The sequence below is a fragment of the Podarcis bocagei genome (genome assembly GCF_964188305.1).
Source record: "Podarcis bocagei genome assembly, chromosome: 16".
NCBI lineage: Eukaryota > Metazoa > Chordata > Lepidosauria > Squamata > Lacertidae > Podarcis > Podarcis bocagei.
This window is the reverse complement of record NC_138142.1, coordinates 33,814,772-33,834,868: the sequence shown is the minus strand read 5'-3', so window position 1 is coordinate 33,834,868 and position 20,097 is coordinate 33,814,772. Positions and strand designations below refer to the sequence as shown.

General features: G+C 45.7%; 1 protein-coding gene across 1 annotated transcript in view; it reads right to left on the bottom strand.

Annotated features, from left to right (window-relative positions):
* The window catches only part of ASH1L (ASH1 like histone lysine methyltransferase), a 73,580-nt gene extending 54,118 nt beyond the window's left edge, over positions 1-19,462 (bottom strand). Inside the window, exons 1-2 of the mRNA XM_081173434.1 lie at positions 19,308-19,462; positions 9,677-10,204 (exon numbers count right to left, since the gene is read on the bottom strand). Coding sequence (XP_081029560.1) covers positions 9,677-10,102 — 426 coding nt within the window. The 5' untranslated portion in view covers positions 10,103-10,204; positions 19,308-19,462. The remainder of the gene's footprint in view (positions 1-9,676; positions 10,205-19,307) is intronic.
* Positions 19,463-20,097: the final 635 nt, after the last annotated feature.

Genomic DNA, 20,097 nt, shown 5'->3' with positions numbered 1-20,097 from the left:
ATTCACAGCACCTCAAGCACACTGGGGGATTTCCAGAACACACAGAGAAACAGCCCCTGCTCTGCCAAGGAGCTCGTCGGCTAACTGGAGACATGATTTAGTATATGCAAGCAAGTGTAAGAGACCAGGAAAGGAAACACACAGGGTGCATGGTTCTGTAGTTAGGCTGGATGTGCTGATAGAGCAGCAGCAGGTTAATAGCCACAGACGTTTATAGGCAACTAAGAGGGTAAGCAGACAGGCCAGCAAGCGCTGGCTAATGGAACAGTGGCCATTAAAAGGGACACGAGTTCCTTGCCAGGTCAAAGTGAAAAATGGGAGGCCCAGGAAAGCAAGACTACTTGCTTGTTATTTCTTGTATACACCACCATTCTTTTATGGTTAGGTCTTCTAAGATGGCTTACAACAAATAATAAAACTGGCTAAAAAGAAACTAAATAAAAGCAGATCCAGGAACCAAAGTCAAGAGATGAATCAAATATGAAATATTATTGTGTGTGAAATAGGGTTGAATCTATGGGTCCCGGCACTCTGCCACACTCCTGATTCTGTTGCATGAATGATCTAAATGGCCCGCAGCTTAATAGGTGCTTGCAGTAAGTGGAGTGCCGCAAGGTGCTACTTTGGCCCAAGGTGTGAAGACCTGGGCTCAAATCCCACACTGGGCCATAAGAAGCTCTTTGCCAAATCACGCTCCCTGTTAGCTTTGCCTACCTTCTGCACAGAGCAGAGTCAAGGACAAAATGGGAAAGCAAAATGTAGGCTGATCTGACACCTTGGGAATGGTGCTAATGTAATAAATAAAGGGCAAGTAATTATGTTGGTGAAACAAGGCTACAGTGGAAGCATCCATTGTGGGGTAATTTTAAGCACCTGGTAGGGAAGCTTAGTGTTAACAGGGTGGGGCAAGAACATGAAGGGAGGAAAGTTCCTTCCCGTAAAATAATGTCCGAGAAAGTTGACAAAACTCCCAATGATGTGGGTGTTCCAGCAAATTCTGAATTGGAAAGATTTCCAGAAAACTTTCCTATGCAAATAAGGGTACTTTGCATTGGAAAATATTCAGTTTGCTGCAGAAAAAAAATTCTGATGCCCTAATTCAGCATGCTTATTTTACATGCATTTAATAAAGCTAAAAGCTTTGAAATTGCCAAGCCTGCCTTATATTTATTTGCAATCAGCTTCAAGTCATTGTTACGAAATGGAAGATTTTCCACAGAAAAAAACAAAAGCACTTGAAAAACCTCCATGTCGCTAATTAAGCCAATAAAACAAACCAGCACAGCTAGGCAGAAGCAGGAATTGGCAGAGCATTCCCTCATGCTCAGGAATTCCATAAAGACTCCCTTGAAAAGCAGCCTTTGCTTGCTACCTAAACACCAACAGAGAGGGGACCAAACAAACTACCCCAGGGAGCTCCACTGCTGAAACGTTCTGTCCCAGATAACAAGAGACACTCAGCACAGGGCCTCTGGGAGATCAAGGTATTGCATGGGAGCGGGTGGCCCTTAACGTACCCTGAACTCGGACCACTTGGGGTTTCGAGCATCTGTTTTCAACTGGCCTGAAGCGGGTTGCACCAGCAGCATCAGAACCACCTGCTTTGCTTATTCAAGACTTCTAAGAAAAGGCAAGAGAAACATTGGCACCTCCAGAAAGAAATTTAAATGCAGGCCCTATGTTTCGGTTATTAGCAGTTATAATACTGTTTATAGTTACATTACAAGCAAACCTGAACAAATAATCAGAGCATGGAGACCAGAAAGCATTTAAACCATTTTTTTAAACCCACAAGCAGGTAGGAATTAAAATAAGCCAAAGGCCTGGAGGAACAGGTGAGCTCTTACCTGCCCATATAAAAACTTTAACAACCTGCCCTTCAGTTTCTTGAAGGAAAGGTGAGATATAAACACAATAATTAAATAATTTAAACCTCTTAGGCTTACTGCAGATTGGAGCTAACAGCAGGTCCCTGACCAAAAGTATGAAAAGGCTAGTGGCCAAAGTTATGGCCTGAATAAATATGGTGCTAAGCAGCATGCTGAAGCTAAGCAGGTCTGCGTCTGTTCAACACCTGGATAGGAGTTTGCCAAGGAGAACCAGGTACTCTGCCCTCGTGGAAGAAACGTAGGATATAAAACACAAAAAATAATAAATGCTGCCATTCAGAGTGTTCCACAGAACAGAATCTCAATCTTTATATTACTACAACCCAGGACAAGGCAGGTTCCCTCAACCTGGTGCACCACAAGGTTTTTTTTTAAGAAGTTCAACTCCTCTCAGCTATTGGGCCATGCTGGCTAAAGCTGATGGGAGTTTGGGAGTCTAACAACATCTGGGGGGCAGCAAGTTGAAGAAAGGCTGCTGTAAAGGTGAACCAGCATTATAATCCTGCTTTGCAGGTGAGGAGTGGAGGCAGAGAGCACAGCAGCTTGCCTAAAGCCACCAGTGAGTCTTGGGGCTGAGGTGGGATGCTGCCCAGGAAAGGGGGGGGGCTCACAGCTGCTGCTCTTAAGCCACCTCAATTAACGTACAACCTTTAGAACATGGCAAGCTTTGATCTCCTCCCAGGCTTGGGCTTCCCTTCTCATCCTGCCAACTGCTTGCCTTGAACCCTAACCAAGCTCAGTTGCAACTAGAGGCCCTGCTGCGACAGACAGACAGACAGAGGGTGGATGCCTCTCGATCCTGCTCTGTTGTTTACTTTGAAAGCTGCTGGCGCTGGAGGGATTTTGTAGCAGAGAGAGAGGAGAGGAGTCTGGCACCAAGCCCAGCTTTGCCACGGCAGCTGCAATAGTATGTACATTCTTGGTTGAGCCTTACATTTGCAGAGAGAGAAGGGTTTCTGCTTCCTTTGCGTGCACATATGGAACAGGCAGCTGAGGAGGCAGCCACAATCTGCCCTACGGCACTGGAGTCAAAAGCAAGGGCCCATTCTCATTCCCAAAATAGCCACCAAGGGTGCTTGGGGCTCCCTTACATGGCAAAAGGAACAAGCCTTCAAGCTCCTGCCTCTGCATGGTGTAAATGCGCTCAGCAGAGTGCAGCACACTCCCAAGGGAAAAACACTATCCTGACCGGGGCTCCAGAGCTTGTTTGGACAGGTTTTTCCCCCTTTATGCAGTGCTACCCGCTGTGTTCTCTCAGCCCCCAGCTTCGTTTTTCTTCCAGACTTAAGCTGGGCCACATAATGAATATTTTACTTCCTCTTGTTGTGGTCAGGGAGGGAGAAAGCTCTCCAAGACAACATGGGCGATGCATAGGCCTTGGAAACCATGCCCCACCTATTCCTAATGCCATTAGGCACTCAGCCAAGGACCACCTTTAAGGCAGCAAACAGAATCCACTCTGGAACTGGGGCTTTTAGTAGCCTGGCTCCAGTGTCTTGCCTCCTGTGCTATCAGCATTCTGCTTCCATGGAAAGCATAGCTGGCACTTCAATACTTTGAGGGCAATGTCAAGGCTGCTGTTGCCAGCCTGCCTGGGTGCTCAAGTCAAGCTGATCCCTAGGGACAATCCCAGTCCACTAAGCCCTATAAACACCATCCTCAGAAATTGCTCCCCAGTACAAGCAACCCATCACTGGTGTGAGGGCAATGCCTGCCTAGGCTCCTGCCTCCCATCAGGGATTTCTACTCTGGAACTCAGAACTTCCTGATCTGCTGCCAGAATATGGCCCTTGGAGTGGACCACATACCTGCTTCAGGCTCACTTGGACTGGCTGGCAGCTACTCTGCCCTACAAAGTCCTGGAACATAACTCTTCCCAAGACCAGAGAAAACAATCCCATATCACACCTTCACAGTGATCATTTATGTCACATGTGGGGGACCCTTTGCCTCCCCCACTATGTGTGCGTAACTGCAACTCTCATCAGCCCCAACAAGCATGGCCAATGGCCAGGGATGATGGGAGCTGCAGTTCAGCAACATGTAGGACAAAGGCTCCTCACTTCTGCTCCATACAAACCCTCTTTGCTTCATCTGTCTGGCCCCTGCTTCATATCCCTCTGTCCCACCTGCAATACCTTCAGTTATAGTAACTAACTGCAGGTGGCGGGGGGAGTGTTTCCCAAAGATGAAAGGTAATGAAAGGTAAGTCTATCAGTTCTTAACCACAGTAACTCAATGGAATTCTGCTGAATGCCAGATGCAAAGAAGAGGGGTGGGTGTCAACAACTACCCTCACCATGGTGAGTGTGGTATTGCCCCCTGGTGGATGGCCAGCCCTTCCCACCTTCTGTGATGCTGCAGTGGTGAACTGGGATCATTCCAGTGGTTGTATGGTGGTCCACATGCAAAGCTTGGCAGCTGTGTGGGCCAAGGAGCCCAAATGCCCTTGGCAGTAGAAGGCAAACTGGCAACCTTTCCTGCTCTGCAGTAGAAAAGGTAGGCAGGAGGAGATTTGGATACTGCTGCCGAAAGGCAGTTGGGGCACCTTCAAACAGTGGTGCCCCAAACTGGAAAACTCCCTTCATCATCAGGGCTTGACAGGTGGCGGAGTGGAAAAACAATGGCTTGTGACATAGCCAGCAAAGATGTGAAATCCCTAAATAGGCGTTATCACCACCATGCTCTGGTTGTTGCTGCCCAGAGGCACCTGGCTGGTTACACACTGGTAAAAAAACCCAGTGCCAGAAGATTAGATGGTGTTTAGGTCTAATCCAGCAAGGCAATTCCCATATTTTTACTAGTTAGAAGCCTTCTAACTTCCAACTTGATCTCACTGGGTGCCCCAAAACACAGTGTATTGCACAAACTATTGGACTGCTATTGGGGAGGGACGGATTCAGATCTCTTCTTGGCCAAGCAGCTCACTGAGTGCCCTTAGCGCCTTGGAGAAAGGGCAGGATGAAAACACATTAATACATACACATATTTTCATTCTCAGTCCCGAACTATAGGGATTAACAAAACTGACCTTCCTTATAGGGTTGCTATAAAAATTAAGGGAGCATTTGCAATTTACATTTAACACTCTAAAGTGTGAAATATTATGATCCAATATTCAGCTGCATTATCTGAGAAAGGAGGCAATCCCTTCCCTTCTATACCAGGAAAAGCTCTACGGAGCTCTATGGAAATAGCATGCAAATGAGCTGTGGCCCCCTCTGAGCTTCTAACATACTGGAGTCTATGATTCCATTTAATCAGTGCTGTTTCCCTGTCCTGATGTAATTTAAATGATGAATACTGCTACTACTACTAATTTATTATTATTATTACTATTATTATTTTTTATTAAACTGTCAATAGCAGGATTGGAATGAAATCTGCACATGGCTGTTAGCCAAAGGCTTTCTGGTACTGGTGGCAGAAAATCTGAATTAGGGCCCAGACTCATGCCATCATAAGACACCAACTATGGGGAAATTCTGCCGCACAAGCCATATTAAAATGAAGGGGGATTGCTTAGGAGAGTTACCCAGGAGAACGTGCCCCTTGGGCTCAGGCCTGTGTATCTCACTCTCGGCTGCTCTTAATGGCACCCAGCATCTGCTGCCCAAGATGGTTGCCTCACCCTGCCTACCTTTAAATCTACAGCATCCTACAGAACACACTTTTAGGATTAGCTCTGCGCTCAAGTCCAAGTTTATTACAGCCTGGCATCTTCCTGCCCCCTGACTCTTTGAATGCATGTATGCAAACACACACACACACACACACACACACACACACACACACACACACAACTCTCAAACCATCTTTGTTTAGGTGTCATGGCAGAGCTTTAGCTGTGAATAAAACACAATTCCCACTCACGCCTTCCTTCCCCTCTTCTTCCCTCAGCAACTATAAAAGCTGAAGGACAGAAGTCCCTTTTTCATGTTTGGGCACCACCATTTGCCTTGTGATTTTCTAGAAGCAGCAGCAGCAGCGGCGGCAGCAGCAGCAGTGAAGAGCCTTCTGCAGCATTCACCTGCATAGCCAAGGACACTGCAAGGATCGGAAGGATACCTGTGCTCAGCAGTTTCTCGGGAAAACGGAGAGCTTTGAGAGAACAGAAGCAAAGGTTCCATCTTGTTCCATTGTCTTAACTGCATCAACACTACAGCTGTCAATGTGGAGCTTGTTGCTGTCACCTTCGTGACTCCACATCATCTCCAAGACCGGAATAGTATCAACGCTGCTTGGCTATAAATAGGTAGAATATTCCAGTGGCTGTGTTTGCCCATCTGCGCCTCGAGCAACAAACGGCTCTGCTGCTGCAGCTTCTGGATTCTGATTTCCCAGGAAAGTGGGGGGGGGGGGGGAATCCAACCCCAACCAATACCTACCAAGTGGCTGAGCATGTTACAAACAAAGACAAAGGAGGGATTTTTTTATTTTTTATTTGCAAGGCCTTGTGCAGATGCATTGGTACACAGATTTAAAAAGCAGCCTGCATGGGCTGTAATAAAAGCACAAACAGGGCTGGGCACATGAGCTAGTCCCACTGTGCAAACATCAAATATGGGCGACATTCTGAGAGTAATGTTTTCATTTTTATTAGGCAAGCTTCTAGCCCTCATGGTTGAAAGAACCACACTGCCAGTGCTCTGGAGATTATTGCCCTTGCCTTACAGCTTCTGTCCTAGTTTTTTGAAGCCGGGCCCCGCCTGTAACATGTGGCTCACTAAGAGGGCACTTCTAAGCATATACAGAGTATATTTCTGTCCCCACTGAGGGGCATGATTTCTAGATCAGAGGGTGTGGCTGAGAGCCAAGCTTGAACCATAATAAGGACCAGTTTAGAAATTAACTACTGGATTAACCCAGGCAGACTAGTGAAGAAAAGAGTCCCAAATAATGATGGATTCCTGACAACTTAGGATAAATGGTATCTCCACTGCACAGAAGGTAGCTATAAAATGCCTGCCAACAAGATGCTCTGTGCACATAAGTGGTTAACAAGAGCGGATGATGACTGACAACACCAATTCAGGAGATACCAAACCTCTGAAACAGCCTTGGCTTCCTGCATGATGTAAATGAGCCCTCACAAAGTCTGAATCAACTCTGATCAACTCTTACTTTAAAAAAAATTATTGTCGCCATTTTCTGCCAGCTCCAATATTAAACACACAGCCAGGGAAAAAACCCCAAAGCAATGTATTGAAATGCTGCAGTTTGGCACTTTTATCTTTCAATCATTGTTCATGCACAAACACACCTGGACAAAGTTATCCATTAAAAAAACAATTCCAGGAGCAAAACTTCATGCAGTATTTGAGTAACTATTACAAGAGCAATTAAGGACAACAACAATGAAACAGCAGGTCACATACTTCCTTCCATCAGCTTTTCTGGCCCCTCCAGTGTTCAGACATAATCATACCTCTTGCTTCACCAGAACTGGAACGTGTATCTTAAACAAACTGAAAGGGGCCCAAGTCATTCCCTTTAAATTACTCTTTTGTACCACACAAACCCTGGGTTCAACTTCCAGTCTCATTAGGAAATTCCACCTCAGGGCCTGAGGCAAAAAGCAGGACCCCCCCAGGGATACATAACACTAACAACTTGATAGTTGCTGTCTTTTCATGACACCCAAAATGCACAGCCTTGGGGCAGCTGTTTCACCCATCTTCATGGCAGGGCACGTCTGACCTCACACTTCCTCAATTTATGCTGGGAATAGTTATCTACCTGAAAAGAGTTAAAATGCCGCCTTCCTCAACTGAGAGCACTCCAGATGTCACTGAACTAAGACCCCTATTATCCCTGACCATTGGGCCAAGCTGGCTAGGGACTGATGGAAAATATAGTCTTACAACATCTAGATCAGCCTTCCCCAATCCAGGGCTGATGGAGTCCAATAACTTCTGGAGCGCCAGAGGTTTCCCCAACTCTGATTTAAAGGATCAGTATAAAAGTGTGTGCAGGGATTATAAATCTGGAAGAGAATTCCAACCTAGTTGAAGCAAAAGGAGTTCCACCAATCTTTGCAGCTGTGTGTAATTAACAATTTAGGTTCCAGGTTCCTAAATGATCACTTATATTCACGGCAACCTGCCTGGAAGTTGCGATCACAAACCAATCCATTAGACATCAGTATAAAAACTTCTCCTTTCTCAAGCCTTTTAGATCTCAGTCTTCTCTTTCAATTTGCATTTTGTTTGTTCTTATATTGATTGCCTTTTATCATTATGCTAAATCCCCCATATGGTAATTATAATCATTATTCTTAGAACAGTTGCCCAATTAAAGATCTCATTTGATCAATCCTATGAATTTTGATTGATCAGCTGTTTCTATAGCCATGCGCAATAGATGTAAAGAAAAATATCCATTTTATTTTCAGGTGATGGACACATGTCTCATCATAAAAGAGGTATTCCCTCCTATGCACAAGAAACAGGGGACTATCACTTCCTAAGATGACCCTTAACATCTGCACCCTTTTTAATAGAATTCCTCCTTGATTAATTAGGGACACCTTTTGAGTCAATCAAAACTTTAAGTCAGCCTTTCTCCATGCAGTGCCTTCCAGATGTTTTCAGTTCCCACTGGCTCTAATCAGCATGTCAGGAATGATGAGGACTACATAAACTGGGGGAGGATGGATTAAATGGGCTGAACTCTGCAGCCCCAATCATTAGCACTCATGATGCCTCACAGAATACAAGAATAGAAAATTTACTACATAAATCTCAACAAATGAGAGGGAAAGAACAGACAAAGCCAGCAAGGGACAAGTGCAAGAGTTGTACTTTCCCCACAATTCCTAATCTGGCGCTGCCCTTATAAGGCCAACACTCAAATCAACCCCTGGGGAAATAAAAGAATTACTCCACAACATAAGAACTGAGAAACTAAGAATTTTGCCCTCTTCTAAAAATGTAAAATCAATCCAAAGGCTCACAACAGCCAAACAGATGCCACAATGACTTCCTACAATGAGTAGGTTGTGGCTGTACTCTGCTACGTCCAGCAGTAGAATCTGAAGAAGGAGCTGCTGGCAACAAATGGCTCAACTAACATGGAAAAACATCAGCTAGGACGATGACTGACAGAAAGCAATTTAACCAAAATTACTTCTAAAGTGCTAAAAAGCGGGGGAAGACATGGAAGATTTTGCTAGGCTGCCCTAGTTTCCCCAAACTTTTGCGCTCATTTTGAAAAATGGAATGCTGGCTTCAGCTGCTACTCCTGTCACTACCAAACTAACATAGCCACAGTAAATACAAGGAGTTAGCAAAAGCTATGGTCTAAACTCATTTGGGCAAGGGCCTCCACTGTGGTGCCTACAGGCACACCAGAATCCCTAGAGGCATTCCCTGGAACCCACAGGGTCTTTCCCCCTGCCCCTGCAAACTAGGCTTGAAATAAGCATTCTACCGTAGCAGGTAGAACAGGCTACATTGTGTGCTTGGTTGCAAGGTGTGTGGCGTTGCACTAATCATCATCATCCTAAAAAAGAAATGGGTCCCACACAACAGGCTGAGATTTAAAGGTGACCCAAGATTGAAGGCTCCATTAGAGCTCTCTTTCTTCTTCCGCATCTCTTAAAAAAGAAAAATAAGGGGGGAAATTGGAAGGTTTTTCCCAGATGTTAAATTCTGCCCTTGATTTCAAATTCTGTTTGCATAATTGGTGCCTGCGGAGCTACCGGCACCCAGCACCTGTAACCATTTTTGTTCTCTTTTCCCCCACCCACTCCTTTCCCAGATCTGAGAATTGCAAACATGACTCACTTGCTTCGCAGGGCCAGGGTCGCTCTTCTCCTCCATCATCTTCCCAACCTTTTGCACCCTCCTGGGCTGCTTAATAGTGGTCTTTATTGCAGGCCGGCAGACATAGTTTTCCAGGTTCTTAGGGGGTTTCTTAGTTCTCTTGGCTTGCAGGCCAATTTTCAGCTTCAAATTCCCCTCTGAAAAGTTTGTTTCCTTCACAGAAAACTGTTGCTGGGCATCCGACAGACTCTCATCCTTGCCAACTTGATCACCGCCGCTCCCCTCCGAGCTCCTCTTCTTCTTCTCTTCCTCCTCCTTAGCACTACCATCGAGCTCCGCTTCCCTCCTGCCTCCTGCTGCGCCTGTGGCAACTGCAGAGGGGCTTTTCCCAGAAAACCCTTCAGAACCAGAGCCCAGCCCTAACATAGCAGTATTCTGAGGGTCCATTACAGTACGTGCAGTTGCAAATAATTACTATTACTTTAAAGCAGATCGGTTGTGTGGTCCGTGGACAGATCCTTCCAGAAACTTGAAGCCATCATCTTCTCACTGTGGGAGAAAGGGAAGGGATGACAGTCAGAATATAGACTATTCAAGAGCCACAGGAATACAGATTCTGTGCTGTTTGGTTTCAAACAGAAATTAAAGAAAGGAACACACAGGACCTTGCAAGGAAGCGCACAAAGTTAACAGCCCATCTATACATATTTATTGTAGCCATTTACAATACGCGCCCCGCCCCCAAATTCACTAGTGTAAAGCTTCCCAGGATGGTCGCCTGGAGGTAGTTCTTATTCATCACAGGTGACCAGGTAAGTGGCTATTTACAAACAACCCATGAGCTCAATCTGGAGCCACACACATGCCATGATGTTATCATGGGGTCCAACAAATGCAGGTTGTTCTGTTAATATGGGAAGAGGGGTGAGATCTGTGCAGCAATAAGTATTAGAAACTGAATTTATATGGCATCTTTCTTCCATACATTTCCAAGTGGCATGTGTAGTTTGTTTCGTAAGTTCTTGTTGTTACGTTTGAAACATTCATTCTTTTGAAAATCACCTTGGGAGGTCCCGTTATGGGGCAGAAAAGCAGGAAATAAATATTTTAATATGTACATACAGACCAGCCACTTCCACATAAAAGGGGAAATACTTTTTCAGAAGAGCTCCCTGAACTGGTGAACTGACAGCAGGCTCTGATCCATTGCATAGGAGGACAAGCATATAATGTTAAATGGTGCTTAGAAACGAAAAACAAGTTTCTTGTCCTTGTGGCTGCAGAGATATGTTTGAAGTAGGAAAGATACAGGCAGAAATGTGATAAATAAAGACATCCAATGTTAAGAGCTTCCACACGGCTTATAAATGCCTCATTTCCCAGTTAACTATTTGTATCTCATGTATTTTTACGTCTGACGAAAATTCTCACTAATTATGACTTTCCTCTCTTCCACCTAAAGCTTATTTTATTTAGGCAGCTGTCAATCTGGTTTGCCAAACTTACAACGACCGCTGCATAATACCTGTTACAGCTGTAATTGCAATACTGTTATCTAAGTGTTTCTATAGTGGTATTTAAGTGTTTGTTGTTAAATACCTAGGGCACTGCTCCTTCATTCATCCAGACTGAGTTCTGATGCACAAGTCCCTGAGATGCCCTCTAGTGGTCTCCTCCTATAGTATCACTTTTCACCAGGTGAGCTGAGGCAGAAACCCTGTGATTTCCAACGCAACAGGGATGGCCACAGTACCTCAAGTCTTAGAGCAGGCATAGGCAAACTCGGCCCTCCAGATGTTTTGAGACTACAGTTCCCATCATCCCTGACCACTGGTCCTGTTAGCTAGGGATGATGGGAGTTGTAGTCCCAAAACATCTGGAGGGCCGAGTTTGCCTATGCCTGCCTTAGAGCTACACACCAAAAACCAAATCACAAGACACAGTCACTGCTTCTTCTCCAATAATCCCCTCTCCAGCTCCAAACTCCTGCCCACTGCTTCCTTCTGAACACATTTCTTAATATTTATGATTAGCATGTGAGGTGGAGTGGGGTGCATGACTTGGAACACTTGGAATTTATTCTTATTTGAATTCTAGTTTTGACACATACAAGGCACATTTGGTAATAGATGATAATAATAATAATAATAATAATAATAATAATAATAATAATAATTTTTTTTTTTAATACCCCGCCCTTCCAGGTTCAAAAACCGGGCTCAGGGCGGCTAACAACAAATTTAAAACACTTAATTGTAAAAGCAGATTAAATACAGTATAAAAACATGAATAACAATAAAATTCAAAGTTCAGGAATCAATTTAGGGGAAATCCATCTAATAAGCATTAGATAGTCACCAGGGCTAGCTGGCTGAATTAGTCCTACTTGGGCCAGCGAGGAGGCCAGGGGAGGATTAGCTGTGGGGTATCAGAGTGGGTAATCTTCATAAAAGGGGAGGGGGAGGGAACAGAAGGGAAATAAAAGATCAGGCTGAATTTAAATTAAAGGCCAGGCGGAATAGCTCTGTCTTACAGGCCCGACGGAAGGAGGTTAAATCCTGAAGGGCCCTAGTCTCATGGTACAGAACATTCCACCAGGTTGGAGCCATCACTGAAAAGGCCCTAGCCCTGGCAGAGGATTGTCTGACATCCTTAGGGCCCAGGACCTCTAAACTATGGTTATTCATGGACCTTAAGGTCCTCTGTGGGGCATACCAGGAGAGGCGGTCTCGTAAATAGATGAATTTAGGGTTGTTCCCTCAGACGTTTTGTGTCCTTTAAAATAGCATTTAATACTGGTACTCCTGCTTTGGAGGCTAGGACCTGAACCAATGGATTCAAGTTACAAGAAAGGAGATTCCAGGTAAACACCAGGAAGTACTTTCTGACAAGTAAGAGCTGTTTGACAGTGAAACAAACTCACTTGGGAGGTAGAAGAGGTTCCTTAGAGGTTTTAAGCAGAGGTTGGATGGCCATCTGTCTGGACTAGATGGCCCTCAGGGTTCCTCCCAACTCTACATTGCTATAATTGTGAGTTTTCAAAGAGCTTCACATGTGTTACCTTACAGAGATGCAAGGATTACAGCAAGTCAATATTATTACTTTCATAGTGTCAAACTGGGAGTACTGTAAGAGGTTGAGAGACAGTGGTTTGCCTAATGACACCTAGTGAGCTCATGTCAGAGGTGAGGACATGCCAATTTATATTTCAGTTTCTTGGTCACCGTACTATGCCAGCTCTATACCACAACAACATGCTTCTATGCCTTTATTTCGGCAGCTATCAATCTGGCTTGCCAAACTTCTTTTCCCCCTTAGTTACAAACTTGGCTGCATAATACTGTTAACAGCTATTATTGCAAGACCAAGTTTTGAATCCCTACCCAGCCATGAAGCTCACACTCACTCTCAGAATAACCTACCTCACAGGGTTGCTGTGAGGAGAAAATAGAGCAGAGAACTATGCATGCCATCTTGAGCTCCTCGGAGGAAAGTTGGTATATACACATATGCCCCAATCAAGCCACTCTTTCCTCCATTCTCTATCTGGCCAGTGCTGTGTCCTCAGCTCTCTGGATCAATTGCTGAAACTGGAAATATAGTTATTTGAACTAACAGCACATGAAAACTGCAGGTAGACATGTAGTTCTAATGTTGGGGGGGGGAGAGAGAGAGGTAGAGAGAAAGAAAACAGATCCAAAAATAGCAAGAGGGCAGTGCATTTCTCAGGGCCAACTAAAAGTATTATGAAGCAGTAAGCAAGCTTTTGAGTTCCCCACCACAACTGGATTAAGAGCTGTGGGGAATTCAAGAGCTTGTTCATCATTCTGTGGTTTTCTAGTTGGCCTTAATAATGCTATTATGCTACTGCTACTTTTGAGATACGCTTTCAAGGTGCCAGCCCCATATAGAGCTGGATGAACACTTCAAACCTCTAGCAACAAATGCTAAATCCTAAGTGACCAGGCATCTGGGTTTCTTCCAGTGATTCTCAGTCCCCATTACACGTGCTCATTGGAGGCACCTCTGTCTATAATTATTTTCACAAAGACATGGGAAAGACCTTGTGAGCATTACAAATTTCAATCCTTTACCCAAAAATGCATACCACTAATTCAGGCTTTTACAAACAGAAATTTATCTGGGCAACTACGGCAAATAAGGATTCCCTCCAGGTGAGCAGATACAGTAGTTCTACTTTAATAGGCTGAAAGAGTTAAGGATCCCCCTAGCACCAATATCAACAAAACAAAAACAAAAAATACAAGTGTGGGGGGGCAGTTATCTTTTTCAAACTAGACCAGTATCTTTTGCAGGTATGTTTTTAAGGTTAATAGTTATTTCAGCAGGGCTATGGCTGCATTCCTATGCACGCTTACTTGACAGAAGCCCCAATCATCTCAATGGGACTTTAAAATAAATATGCCTAGGATTGCATTAAAAGGCTATCAGAATACAGGCAGCCCCCCGTTTACGCGGGGGCTATGTTCCAAGGCACCGTGCATGTCAGTGAAATCACGTATAAATGAAAGCCATTGAAAAAGCCTGCAAGCACATCGCTCCACCCCCATTCCACCCTTTTAGTGACGTTTCAGTGAGGTCTTTATGAAGTTTCAGAGTCACTTTTGGGTTTGGCGTGATGCAATCACGCACATATTGAACATATGTAAATGGGGGGCGGGGGAGCTGCCAGTACTCAATATTGCAGCCTTGGTCAAGCATAGGATCTCACACACATCTGGCACTCCCTCTCAGTTCAAGCACAGAACCATTAGACTTGTTAGTTGCTTATTAACTGAAGGCCTCCTAGTGACTTGCAATGCACTTAAAACATGAATATAAATACACTATACCATAAAACAACCACAAGAACTGTTGGCAGCACACTAATAACAAAACTGTATCATCTTAGTCTATCAAGAGTCAAGAAGCCAACAAGAGGATCAGGTGGACTTCATTGGGCAGAATATTGCACAAACAGGGAGTCACAACTGAAAAGGTCCTCTCCCTTGTCACCACTCTCTGATCCTCCCTCATACAAAGGACCTGAGTAAAATATGTAAGGGTCTGGTTATGTTCATACCAAGAGAGATGTTCCAAAAAATATTGGGGTCCCGAGCTGTAAATAGCTTTATAGATCAAACCAGCACTCTGAATTGGGCCCAGAAGATTACAGGCAGCCAGTGTAGTTATAACAGAATTGGTGATATATGATCTGTTTGCCTCGAACCTGTCAACAATCAGGCAGCCACATTCTGTACTAACTGAAGCTTCCAAATCATTTTCGAAGGCAGCCCTACATAAAGTTCATTGCAACAGCCCAGTCTTAAGGTTCCCAGAACATAGATTACTGCAGCCAAGGGTCGTAGTTGAGCCTCTAGTTTAAGCTGATGGCATTCACTTCATATCACTAAGACCACCTGTGCCTCAGGTGACAGCAATTGATCCAGGAGAACCCACAGCTACAAACCTGCTCCTTCAAAGGGAGTATAATACCCATCTAGAGCAGGCAATAAAATGAATGCCATGGGAACCCATCTGCCATTCAAAACTATTTCCCCATCTCAAACTTTCTATGCCCTCAGCTCCACATTTGGCCCACACCCAAGACTTCTTCTCTTTTTTTTTTTTACAATCCTGCTCCAAATGTCTTTACTGAAATACAGCACAAAGATAAAAATGATTTCTTTAACTTTTCAAACAGTTCACTCTAAATTAGTAATGAGGAACTTTCTGTCTGTGGCAAGGCCTGCCCCCCCCCCCCCCGCATGAAACTCTATGGATAGAATATCCCCATCAAGACTGCAAATATCACTATCAGCAATTCTCCTTGACAATTCCAGCCGGTCCTTTAGGATTCCTTGGGCCAGCATGAGCCAGAAGTGACTGATGCTGCCATGCAGGTACCAAGTGGAACAGAGGCAGTATCTTTCTGGCCACCAAACATTGATGTAGGAATATGAAATCTTTTTAGTGCCCACCGGCAGGCATCTACAGATCTACCTACCACCTCACAAGAGGCAAGTGCACCTAGCCCTCTTGCAAGCAGGAGACACAGCACCACACAGATCTCTACACCAAATATCTCATTTCTACTGATGTTTTGAGTAAGACTGTAGGAATCTCTTCCAAGCAGCAGGAAAGACTTCCACTGTTTTGCACCTTCTTCATATCACAAATAATGACTGGTTAGTAAGCCATGCTAATGTTAGTGGGCCCCTATCCATCACAGAGAATGGGAAAGGAGCCAGTTCTGAGCTGTATAGATCAATCTTGCTAATAAGGGTTGAGAGCAGTGATGTGAGGTGGGGAAAGTTTGCACACACAGAACGTTCCAAGTGCTTTCTTTTTCCATGGAAGTTTTCCCATGTCATATGTTCATTAGATACAATGAATAGGTGCCAATTGCAAACACAATATTAGGCAAGCTTGGCAGTTTCAACGTGTTTAGCTTTGTTGACTAAATACAAGTAAAACAAACATGCCAAATTAGATTACTCTCTAGGGCATGATAAATTTTTCCCCAGTGCAAATTATCCTATGAAGATTACCCTGGTTTGCATATGAAAATTTCCCAATTCAGAATTTTCCAGAAAACCAACATCAGGGTTGGTAAGAGTAGCCATCTACCCAGTGCATCCCTCTATAATTACAGGTGAGATATAGAAGTAAGGGGTAAGAAAGTCCAATTGGAAGACAAGAGTGCTAAACTGGAACTAGTCTACCTACCCTGCCAGTCAATTGAAGAATAACATGGGATAAACACACCCGTCCCTGAGCTCCTTAGAGGAAGGTACAGTAGTTAAACACCGTTTCAGTTTCACATGCACATGGAGTATGAATGACACTCAACTCTCAGAAACAGATGCATGCACTTAGCTTTTCAAAATTACACATTCATACATCATGCCATAACTTCTGAAAGCAACACAAAAAAGCAGTCCTAAGAGGGTCAGAAGGTATAGTTCTGCTGAAAGGAACATAACTAACAATGGGTCCAGAAACTGGGCTGGAAGCACCTAATCCTACAACAATTATGACTCTAAGGAAATGTGGCCTGGACAGAAGACCGTTGGTAGTGCTGTTTAAGCTTTCTAGTGGAAGGATGAGCTGTAGCAGCTGCTCTTACATAGCAGGTACTGAATAGTTACAATACATCAGGCATTGTAGAAAGTGCAGCAGGGACATGTTCTCTGCCTGGAGGAGTTACAAACAGAAAAGTTGTAACTGAAAGTCTGAAAGATCAAGTTGAAAATGACATAAAACCTGACTGTTAAGCAGTTATAGTCCCAAGCACAACACAACTTGTAAGTAAATGGATAAAAGGATAAATGTATTAGACATCAAAGAAAGGGGGGTTCATATGCAAAATGCTAAAAGAGGTACTGCAGCAGTTGCCAAACAAACGAGGAATAATTTAAGAGGTACTGTACCTCTTAAGCCAGGCCTTCTCTACAGAGATAATACTTTTTTATACAACACTAAAACAAAAAGTGGTGGTGCAGGGGAGAGAACAGGCCTCTGTACAGAGAAACTGACAGTGTAAATTCTGGCAGAAGTATATTTGAGGTGGGGGAGGTAAGGGAGATGGAAAGACTATGCACAAGTACTTAAGGCTTGGTTTTTGTCATTTGAAGTGAGGAGCGAAGGGTTAGGGTTAAATAAAGAGCTATCCAAGCATTAACCCTTGAGAAAAGTTTGCAGTTTCTCAAGGCAAGGGACAACGACCCTCCCAGATACTGAGAGCTGTCCGCAATGACATTGGGTTTCTACAAAATTACGTGTCCAGTATCCTCAACCTCTCACCTGCCATTCTAAGGAGGTGACCTAACTGTCAAGAACCTCTTTCCGCCTCATAGAAGCCAGAGGCCAATTCAGAAAAGACAAATTAGATGGCGAGCCTCATGTAGTTTGTCATGTGTGATGATCTATTGCCATGTGTAGTCATGCTGAGAAGCAGCGATTGGCTGTGAGTTTAACGACACTGGTACATGAAGCAAAACACATGTGTTTGTGTATGAGAAAAATCATCACACACTGTGATGATTTCCTACAAAGGGAATACATTCTGTGCAAGAAATTTGGCATCTCTGAGGGGGTCCTCGGTACCAAAGAATCAATCACTTTCTCACTCACACACACAAATGGATCTGTTTCAATGCACACCAAACTAACATTCCTGGAGACTAGCCTTATCCATCAACCCTCCCGTCAATGATTCAAGCTATGGGAGCAGGGGCCAAGCTGTCAGGAAGCCCACCCACATACTACCAGGGTGCAGCCACCAGGATTCCCATCTTGCTCATCCAGCAGGATTCCCCTTCAGCTGCCAACCCACTCAGGTTCTTGCCAGAAATCTACACACACAGGAAAAGATCAAGCACCTCCCTTAAAAAAAAAAAGGGAGGAATTAATTCCACATCCCAGTATAGAGGACCAGGAGTGTATCAGCACACCAAACATTCACTTTAAACAGGAGTCAATCTGCCTCATTCCCAGCCATGGAGGAGGGAAATGAAGCTGAATAACGCCATCCATGAGTTCCCACCAAGAAGCAAGTCTGCCACAATTCTGCAAGTGAAGCTTCAAGATTTCCCCATAAGTATTATTCCTGCCCCCAAAACGAAGCTACAAAACTCCATACATAACGTTCCTCTGAAAAAGGTGAAGTTACTAGAATACATGGGGGGGGGGAAAGGATGTTTGAAGAAAAATATATGTGAAATATTTTTCCCTTCAAACACCTGGAGCCCCTTCCGCTTCCCCACCCTGCTCAGCATTGTGGTTCCCAGTTTTTGTGGTGATTTTTCTACAAGAATACATAACCACCACCACAAAACGGAAGCTGCAAAACCTCCACAAATGAAGCCACAAGGATTGAACGGCAAACCTCACAGAACGAGGGTGCAACGTTTACAAATACACACCCACCCAATAACGAAGCTGCAAAAAAATAAAAAAAATGCAACACACACACCTCCTTCACACACATACCCCCGAAGTCATGCTCCAAGCCACCTACACCACCCACCCGCTCGCATAACAAGATCAAGGACCTCTCTTCAAAAGGGGAAACGTTGCACGTCTGTGTGTGTGTGTACATATCGAGTCTTGCACCTTGAGCCACCCACCGCCTCACAGCAGTAACCCAACTCACAGCAATCTTCCTTTTACTCTCTCCAACATGATCCCCCAAATATAGCTGCAAGGATCCCCCTCTCCCCGCCCACCGAAAGCAACAACCAGCCTCTCAAGGATTTTGTGCGCTGCGTGCGTCTACATACACACCCAGCCTTGCACCTGAAACCCAAGTCCCCCGAAAGCAGTGAGCAGCCATGCAAAAGATATTCCCTTTACTGTCTCGCTAACACGCCCCCCCTCAAAAAAATAATAATTAAAAAGCAGCTGCGAGGATCTCCCCCTTCCCTCCCTCCAAGGCCTGGCTGTCAGGATCTCCCCCTGAGGGACAGCAAACAGCCGGCGAGGCTTCCAGGATCCCCGCCAACGGAAAGGGCCTGTCAAGAGGAGCCCCTTCCGCAGCTCAGCCCCCTCCGCGCCCAGGCGAAGGGGCCCGACTGTCAGGGACCGAGAGCCCCCCAAGCGCCGCCGCCGCCCCTTTTCCCTCCCCGCATCTCCTCCTCCCCTCGCTCACCGCGTCACAGCGAGGCCCGGCTCCGGCTCCTCCGCGCCCGCCTCATCCTCCCAGGCCGGGGCCAACCCGCCTTCGCGGGCGGGCAAGGCCAGGGCGAGACCCGCCACTGCTGCTGCTGCTGCTGCTTCGGTTGCTGCTGAGGGAAAACCAACGTCCCTCCCCCTCCCACCCCAGGAGACTCGCCCCTCTCGGTTGCTTCAGCGGGCGCAGGCCTCCGCCTCTGCCTCCTCCGCCGCCTCCTCGTCGTCGTCTTATTCCAGCCTGATCCTCCTCGCGCTGCGCTGAGGGCGGCCGCGGATCCAAAATGGCGGCAGCGGCGGTAGCAGCGGCTGTGGTGCTGGTGCTGCTGGTGGCGGCGGCGGCGCGGCGGCGGCGGCAGCCTTAGCAGCAGCAGCGCTCCTGCCTCGGCGCGTGCGCGAGGCGTCAAGCTCGCGCGCCGCGGCCGCCTCGCGCTCTCTCTCGCGCGCGCTCTCTCTCTCTCTCACAGGCAGGCGCGAGCGAGGGAGCCTTAACCACGCCCACTCCCCCTCTCTCCCTCTCTTTCTCTCTACCTGTGTGTGTGTGGTTTGTCCCGCCCCCTTCTCTCCCCCCCGCCCCGCCTTTCTGCTCCGCGTTCGACCTTCGCCTGTTTCCTATCTCGGAGGGAGCGCGAGAGCCTTGCCCTCCTTTCCCTCCCTTGCAGCGCCGCCTCCTCCTCCTCTCTCAAGCTTTAGCCAATCAGTGGAAGCAAACCGGCCCATGCCGCGCGTCTGGCCGATCAATCAACCCAGCCGACCTATGCGAGGCACGA